Genomic DNA, 8958 nt, shown 5'->3' with positions numbered 1-8958 from the left:
AAGACAAAAAAGTGTTTCGTACAGGAGATACGGTACGAGTGAGTAAGGTGAAATTACCTTTCGAAAAGGGGTACGTACCGAATTGGAGTCGTGAACATTTCAAAATACACAGAAGAATTCAGCGTAAACCTGTTCCAGTTTATCTGGTCGAAGATCTCCAAGGTAACGTGTTGGACGGATCGTTTTACACGGAAGAACTACAGAAAATCATCGTTCCCGAGGAGAAAGAGTACAGGATCGAAAAAATATTGCAACGTCGGAAACGAAACGGACGATTGGAATATAAAGTGAAGTGGCTGGGGTATCCTACGACATTTTCGTCGTGGGTACCTGCAGAAAACGTTCATCGTGTGTCGCCGCAGTAGGAAGGGAGAAAATGGATAAGATAGAGAGATTTTACGTGCGTCTCTTCTCGAACAGTTCGATGGATATTTTCCCTGGAAACACAATATCACATTTTACAACAAAATTACCGGAAACAATAGAATTGGACGAAAACTGGGAAGTGGGATTGGTGGAGGTGACATATCCTCTGTATTTTGACAACGTAGTACGGTTGGATGAGACGAGGTCGTTGACGTTTCCGGTTATGCAGTACGCGAATGTCGGTGAATTTGCTCAGGTTATGTTCGGAGATTTGAAAAAGGAACCAAACAAACGAAAATACGTGGATGGTTTTATAAACGATATCGAGTCTATCTTTGGAGGAGGAGTATACGGAGAAGAGGAACCTTCGGTAAAAAGACATAAAAGATCAGAGGGCGACGGCGGCGACGACGACGACGACGACGACGGTAGAACATTTACGGTGTTACCTATTGCCAGAGAAACCTTGGTGGCCACGGTCGCTGCGGCGGCGAACGAAAACAGCATTTTGTATTCGAGACCAAAATCGTACGATTTTCCTCATAACGTTAACAGTGTGAAAATTTTATCCACAGCGAACAGAATTAAAGTGGGCCGAGACGTGATCATGAACCTACCACCGCAGCTGTACACATCGACGAAGGAACTACTAGCCAACATTCACAACCTGATTCCCGACAGCCTGAGTACAGACGAAGTGAAAGACGTGATGATCGACACGGCAAACACGTTACGACAAGTCCTGTACACGATGGAAGAAAAGAAAAACGTAGAGGAGGAGGAGGAGGAGGACACATCGACGTCGTCAACGGTCACACCATTCAACACGCAACTGATATGTGTATACTGTGATTTGATCCCATATCAAATCGTGGGGGATGCTACAGCACGACTCCTACGAACCATATGTCACGATTTTGCCGCCGGCGCAGGTAACACCGGTCAGCATGACTTTCGAAATGTTCACTATTACCCACTCACCAGATATTCGTTCGAAACTATCGAAATAGAATTTCGAAACGATAAGAACGAAATTATACCGTTTCACGGGAACAGCTCGCCGTCGATGGTGTTACTGGAATTCCGTAAACGTCCACGTCGTCGACTATACGATTGATAAATAAATAGACGTGCATCAATCGATCCCCAGACAGTTGGATACGAACCCCGATCATGACCAATACCATCGTCGATTACTACATTCGGCAGGCGCAAACAGGTCGTGGAATCGGACCGTATTACCAGGGGCGGAGATATCAACGCGGACATGGGATCCTAGGGTCGTTTTTTCCTTGGTTGTTTCGCGCCGTGAAACCACTTGTGATGTCCGGAGCCAAGACAATAGGACGTGAGGCGTTACGTACCGGAGCGAATATATTAGCGGATGTGGCTACGTCGGACGGAGCAGCTGTACGAGACATTGTGCGGAAACGTCTACACGAAAGCAAGACAAACCTGCTGACAAAAGCCGAAGCTAAATTAAAAAACATGACCGGTTCCGGTATAAATGCTAGAAAACGAAAACGTGTTGGTCAGTCGAAAGTCGGGTGCAAACGTGTGCGTGTCAGTACAGCAGGTAACGAGCGTCGTCGTCGGCGTAAGACACCCAAAGTAATAAAGAAGAAAAAGAAGACAACCACCCGTAGCAGCAAAAAGAAGAAGAAGGTCACCACAGTAACCCAGCGTCAGCGTCGTCGTCGCCAACACGGACATAAGGATATATTTTCGCCGCCGTAATCACCTAGAGACAGAATGGAAGGTGTTGCATCGTCACTGGATATTTTCGAGGAGCCGTGTATTCAAACAGGCATTGTGGATAATTACATAGAGATTTGTCACCCTATAGCCTCGATAGAAAATCAAAATGTTATAGAATTTGTGAGTCAAGGAACGGACGAGTCCTACAGAGATCTGGCTACGACAAAACTATACTTAGACCTGATAATGACAAAACTGGACGGTACCCTATTGAAATACAACGACCTTACGACAAAACAGTGGGGAGTTGTGAACAATCTGGCACATTCGCTCTTCTGTCAGTGCTCCGTTTATCTGAACGACAAACTGGTTACCTTTTCGAGCACCAACTACCACTACAAGGCTTTTCTGGAGACGGTAATCGGCTACGGCGAGGATGCGGCGAAAACTCACCTCACATCCAGATGTTTCTACAAGGACACAAAAAATGAGGGTTTTGCAAAAAGACGAGAGTTGTTTCAGTGGGCAGATTCCTCCGCCACGGAGAGCACGGAACTCCAGAACCATGTGGAACTTAGCACCAACCTGCATGCGGATTTTTTCAAGCAAGAAAAGTACCTTCTGAACAACGTCGAGTTGAAGGTTGTGCTCACCAAGGCGAAAAACGAATTCATCATGTGGGGAGACACCCCAAATGCACCGGTAACAATAAAGATCAAGCGAGCAACGCTACACATCCCACATTTTAAACTACACCCAACCTACCTGTTGGCACACAGTAGAGCGCTAGAGAAGAGTAACGCAAAATATTTTTTCAAACGATCCGAGTTGAAAACCTACACCGTTCCGGCCGGAGGAAAATCCCTGACACTAAACAACATCACCAACGGAACAATTCCAACCTTTCTGATATTCACAATGGTTCCAAACAACGCCTTCGTGGGGAGCGGAGACACGAACCCGTTTTATTTGACACCCGAATCCTTAAACTACTTTGCATTGTACCTCAAGGACCAGCTGGTACAGACGGCGCCCCTGGAACCGAACTTTACATCCGGAAACTATGGAGGCATCACACGAGCATATGATACACTCTTCACAGGAACAAATATTTATCATGCAGACAAAGGGCACATGATCACCAGAGAAATGTTTACCAACGGTTACTTCATGTTATGTTACCAGTTGACACCCGATCAATGCGATGACCCGTCATGCAGAAGTTTACCAGATAAAGGGGAGGTACGCATCGAAGCGAGATTCAATTCACCCTTGACACGGTCCATGACGTGTTTGATATACCTCCTCTATAATACTTCGGTGGAGGTCTCAAAAGAGAGGGGCGTCATTTACAACTACTCCGGATGAACACGTACGACATCCACAACGTACTCTCTGGAGATGCTGTGACCGGAGACGTTTTCCACGGTGTTTACCCGAGTGATATTCTTGCCGACGTGGTAGTTACAAAAAAACCAGCAGCCCTCGTTGCTAACACTCATCCGTCCACCAAAAACGGAGAACATTGGGTCGCCGTGTACATCGACAAGGAAGGGTACGGCAAATATTTCGACTCCTACGGAAACATTCCTATTCAGCCAGCCTTTGCCCGGTTCATGAATCGAAACTGCATATCGTGGGAGTACAATCCACGTCAGTATCAAGATTTGTTCAGTACCGTCTGCGGTCAATATTGCTGCATATACCTACGTCACGAATGCATGCGAGTTCCCAAACGACCCTTTCACGTACACTTCACAAACGACCATGTCCGAAACGATCACATCGCGATTCAAATGTTTGGTGCGTATTTTTCGCATCCTCCTTCTACCACTACTCCCACCCCGACTAGCTGTACCATTAACCCTAATATACAATGTGTGCAATCATGCTGTAGACTCATCGATCGTTTCTCTTGTTCCTGTTGTTGCAGACATTAAGAAACTGAAGGCGGTACCTGTCACTGCTCACCTGGAGATCATCTTCCTGGACGACGACGACGACGACGACGACGACGACGACGACACCGAAGGCGACGGCAGCGGCGACGACAAACACCTCACAACAGCGACCATTCGACATAAGAAGAAGAAGAAGAAGAAGAAGACAAAGAAAACGCATCGCGGACGTCGATAATGGAAACGACGACGACGACGACGACGACGTTCCCGGCGGACACCACGATCACCAACTCCACCAGTGGGCATTTGATTTGCCTACGGCAATCTCTAGAATATCTGTCTCCAACTAAAATTATAATTCTAGGGTACGAACTTGGCGGCGGCGACGGCGATACCAATGGACTAGAGAAGTGTTTCCCGGCGGTGCTGCTTCGTTTCTCAGAACGAGATGTGCCCCTCTGTTGGACTCTCTTCCGGGACCTGCTGCTCAATATCAACTGGAACCAAATAATAACATTTTTCCAAACAGGTGACGGTTACACAAGAGTACTCCGCGACGGCGACGACCACGTGATGGTCGTCCATACAGACTATTTATTTTCAGAACGCATTCTTGTGTTTCTAGTGGGCGACCAACGACTTTGCTTGACACAAGATGAACTGAAACGATTTCTACGAGCACGACGCACGCTGGCAGCCTACATGTGTTACTACGAGGGGTTACACCCACAGGCTGCTGCGTACATGCGATACTGTGTCGCAAAACATAACGTCGTCAGCCGTGATGATGTGTCCCACCCACTCGTATGTCCTCGGATCGACCTTCTCAGTGCTGGGCTACTGCGCATCATTCGTGCGCACGTGGCCTCATGTCTTCAAACATAAATACCCAAAGTGAAATACCCACCCGACCAGTTATATTTGGGATCCTGTGACCGTCGCTGCTGCTGCTCGAAAGACCCTCGTCACCCACTACTACTACTACTACTACTACTAGTACCATCAACAATGGCCGCCGCCGTCGCCGTCGACCCCAGAGCAATTCTCTTCACCGTGGATGACGCCTTCGAGGTTTCCGTTGTTGGCGAAAAGGATGACACTAGGATCGTGTTCCGGAAGGATGGTTCCCGAATCAGTCTCGGCACGGAGAAATATACAGAATTAACCAAATCAATGGGACTTCTTACAGACATTTTCCACGACCGTCGTCTAGATTGCAGCAAACGACGCACCGTAAAATGTGTACTTACACCCGACTTCAGCATCATCATTCAGGATTGTGCTCGCAACTTCACGGTAACCCTCCAGGATGGCGGCGAGATCCTGCTGCTGGACGCACGACAATGGGAGACCTTCATGCACATGTATCACCCTATATTGAAGACCTACTACCGACACTGGCACGCCCAATGAAACCGGAGACTACCAGAACTACTACTACTACTACTACTACTACTACTACTAACACCACTATATGTATTCTCTAGTATATGAAGCTTGTACGTACTAACACTACAAACAAAGAAAAAATAAATAGTTTAATACACATTTATTACGTTTTTTCATTTCACATGTATATTTTTTGTAGAACCGCAATACGTGCACGGCACAGAACGCAACAATCCGTGGTCTTCACGGCACACGATGCACACACCAGAAAATGACCACACGGTAGGTAAGCTATCTGTCTCTGATGCACATAACAGATGACACAGTGTTGATTGTCCTCCATGTTCACATTCACCGCAGGGGCGATAACGGCCGTTGCGTCCAACTCTTTCTCCTCCTCCTCTTCTTCCCCATCCACGTCCGAGGAATCGGCTGCTGCTGCTGCTGCTCCCGATGTTGCTGCTCCAGAGATACCTTTGTAGAGTTTTGTAGCTGGAGGTTGCTCCCCGTCGGCGACGGCGCCGTCGACGACCGTGGACGTCGCCGCAGACAGACCGTCTGCGATCATCAGACGAAGGTAGATGCACTGAGGGTACCATTTTCTGTGTTCTATCCATGGATTTTCGCCCCGCTGCCATTGATACAGACGTAGTCCACAGTAGTAGCATCGAACCACGTCCCCGAATCCACTGTAGAAGAATCCGGCGTCCGCCATTTCCTCCGGTCGAATGGTTATCGACTCGGGCCAAAGTGGACTGTATGTCGACAGGCGACCCTGGTAATCGGCGTAAGTCGGAAACATCGGGTACCTCCTGTTGATGCACACGGAATTTGGATCGGCACTTCCGAGCCTACGTTGCAGTTCGGTACCCAGCGGAGACGTCGTGGAGACAGCGGCGGCGTCCATACCATACACTCTCGTGAAACTCACTACTACTACTACTACTACTACTACTGTTAGCCCAGCACGTCGTCGTCCTCCTGCTCCTCCTCGAAGGCGGCGGTCGTCCGGAAACGAAGGGGGCCCCCCGCACAATGCCAAGCATGGCCGCAGGCCATGCTTGGCCTTGTCACACACACACACACACACACACACACACACACACACACACACACACACACACACACACACACCGGGTTTGTGTCCTATTGTTGACGAACCATATCTATCTATCTACCCGATAGGTTACTACTACAGTCTACTCTGATCAACCAAGTCCGGGCGGTGGGACTCGAACCCTTCTCTAGGCTAATCGGGAATCGAACTATCTCCTTCTTCTTCTTCACAACACGTCATCTGGACCCGTTTTACGCTATAGTGTGCTTCTCGGTCAGCCAAGTCCGAGCGGCGACGGCGGGATTCGAACCCTCCTCCTCTAGGCTAATCGGGAATCGAACCATTTTCTCTCCACAGAGTATCGAACCCGCCGCCGCCGTCGGCGGAACCTCTTTTAGGCAACAGGATCCACCTTACGCTATAGTGTGCTTCTCGAATCCAAGCGGCGACGGCGGCGGGATTCGAACCCTCTACGCTAATCGGGAATCGAACCATTTTCTTCTTATGTCTCCCCAGAACCCGCCACCGCCGCCGGCGGGACCTCTTTTAGGCAATAGGATCCACCTTACGCTATAGTGTGCTTCTCGAATCCAAGCGGCGGCGGCGGCGGCGGCGGGATTCGAACCCTCTAGGCTAATCGGGAATCGAACCATATTCTTCTTCTTATGTCTCCACAGAGTATCGAACCCGCCGTCGTCGGTGGGACCTCAACAACACTATATCTTATCCGCCGCCGCTATTCTGTCTCCCACGGTCGACGATAAATACAAAACATTACATGTAAGGATGCATACCGGACAAGTTAGGTGAGTGGTTTACGTGACAGACTTCGAATTCAAAGGTCGTAGGTTCGAATCCTCGTCCCGACAACCACACACCTAACTTGTTCTGTATTTTCACAACCATTACTACATGTTTGTTCCACTTTTCCTCTCTCTCTCTTTCTTTTTTCGCTCGCCGCTACTCTCTACTCTGACCTTTTATGCTGACCCCATAACATATTACGTTACCATATGTAATCGACCGCATAACATATTACCTACACATACTCGAAACCTACATCAAGACAACTTTCAGTAATTCTCCTCTTAGGTACTTTCTCTACCCGATTCCACTCTGCTGCTGACCCACAATCACCGGTATTTATTCTGCAAAATATTTTCTTGTTAGCACAATCATTACTACAGAACCATCATGGATACACGCTACTCTTCGTCGTCGTCGTCGTCGTCCTCGTCGTCGCAGCTACCAAACACTATCGCTGGTGTAAGTATTCTTTTTCTATCACAACTTAATTTCATAGGAGAACCTCCGAACAACAACAACAACAACAACAAAATCTCGGTCAGTGATTTTTTATTCACCTATTGTTGTGTACAAACACATCATCATAGTACTCGACACCATCACCATTATTCTTATTTCATATCGTACTTTGCCGCAAGATTTTTATCGACACCTACAAAATTTTCTTTACGAAAAAATTTGTACAAATCATAGCTGCTTCGTAGGGTCCAATGGGATTTCACAGGATCTTGTAGCACATTTTGAAAAAAAACATCGATCTCCGGACTTTCCTTCCGCATCTGCTGCATTGTTGTATACAGGGCGATCAATCCTTGTATCTCTTTCTCTATGCGCATGGCATTCGCTTCTAGTATCTGAAGAAATTCGTTCGTATGCTCCCTCCGCACAATGTATTGCAGATAGTACGACGTCTCGTTACTATCCTTGCTGTCTTGCTCGCAAGGCTCGCCTCGGTGTGTTTTCTTGCAGGGTAGGCAATACTCCCCTGGGAAATTTTGTGATCCTCCTCCTCTTGGTGATGGGCCCTGTGAATACAAAACAAATCACACTACTTCATCCATCTCACACACATACTTATGGTGATTTTGTTTTCTGTCCAGGTTCGAACCGTGGACACCTTACAGAGAGATACTATTGAGGTGGACGGACGTGTCATCTGGCAGTCGTCATGCGTATTGGAACGTCGCGCTGACATCATTTATTTACCATTTGCAGCGACTCCTAGTGACGGGGTGCCTCTGAATCTACCACCACCACTACCTCCCCATTTACAACCTTCAGCACCCCCACTTTCCCCTCCACAACCTCATGCACAACATCCTCCTCCTTCTCCTCTATCACGGACCTCCACATTCGTCCCGCGGGCTAACATCCCCGCCGCAACCTCTACTATATCTCGTTCACCTGTAATGGCATTATATCCAACGGGAATAGCAGCGCATACAGCAGCGATCAAACAAGAGGACCCTTTACCATTGGTGTGCAAACGATCACCAACCTCTCCATAAGGTAAGTAACAAACTGTTTAGACACACACTCACCATACTATATTCCGTACTTTGTTTATTCTTTGGCGAATAAATCTGATGCTAACAGTGACGGGGACGAGGTGCTCGACGAATCTTCCACGGTCACAATTGAATCTTCCTTTTTTTCGTCTTCTCCGTCTTCTTTTGTATTCTCTGAACTTTTCGTCGACACCACTTCTTCTTCTTCTGTCTCCTCTTTTCTTTCTGTCAA

The 8958-nt window shown here is 47.8% G+C and overlaps 2 protein-coding genes across 2 annotated transcripts; one reads left to right on the top strand and one right to left on the bottom strand.

Annotated features, from left to right (window-relative positions):
- The first annotated feature begins 2118 nt into the window (after window positions 1-2118).
- Window positions 2119-3432, top strand: LOC145983649 (uncharacterized protein F54H12.2-like). Its single transcript, XM_083116710.1, has one exon. The coding sequence runs from the start codon at window positions 2119-2121 to the stop codon at window positions 3430-3432; it is 1314 nt and encodes a 437-aa protein (XP_082972836.1).
- Window positions 3433-5532: 2100 nt separating this feature from the next.
- On the bottom strand, window positions 5533-6261 carry LOC145983648 (death-associated inhibitor of apoptosis 1-like). The gene has a single exon (XM_083116708.1). It carries the CDS (start codon window positions 6259-6261, stop codon window positions 5533-5535), a length of 729 nt encoding a protein of 242 aa, XP_082972834.1.
- Between the last annotated feature and the right edge of the window lie 2697 nt (window positions 6262-8958).

This window comes from Lepisma saccharinum, chromosome 2 (genome assembly GCF_977018435.1).
Source record: "Lepisma saccharinum chromosome 2, izLepSacc3.1, whole genome shotgun sequence".
In the NCBI taxonomy this organism is placed as follows: Eukaryota; Metazoa; Arthropoda; class Insecta; order Zygentoma; family Lepismatidae; genus Lepisma; species Lepisma saccharinum.
The sequence above is the reverse complement of the archived record's forward strand: the minus strand, read 5'-3'. Positions and strand labels throughout refer to the sequence as shown.

Bases quoted from the DNA above. Each gene is read 5' to 3' on its own strand.
- LOC145983649 (XM_083116710.1), top strand. From the start codon at position 2,119: ATGGAAGGTGTTGCATCGTCACTGGATATTTTCGAGGAGCCGTGTATT.
- LOC145983648 (XM_083116708.1), bottom strand. From the start codon at position 6,261: ATGGACGCCGCCGCTGTCTCCACGACGTCTCCGCTGGGTACCGAACTG.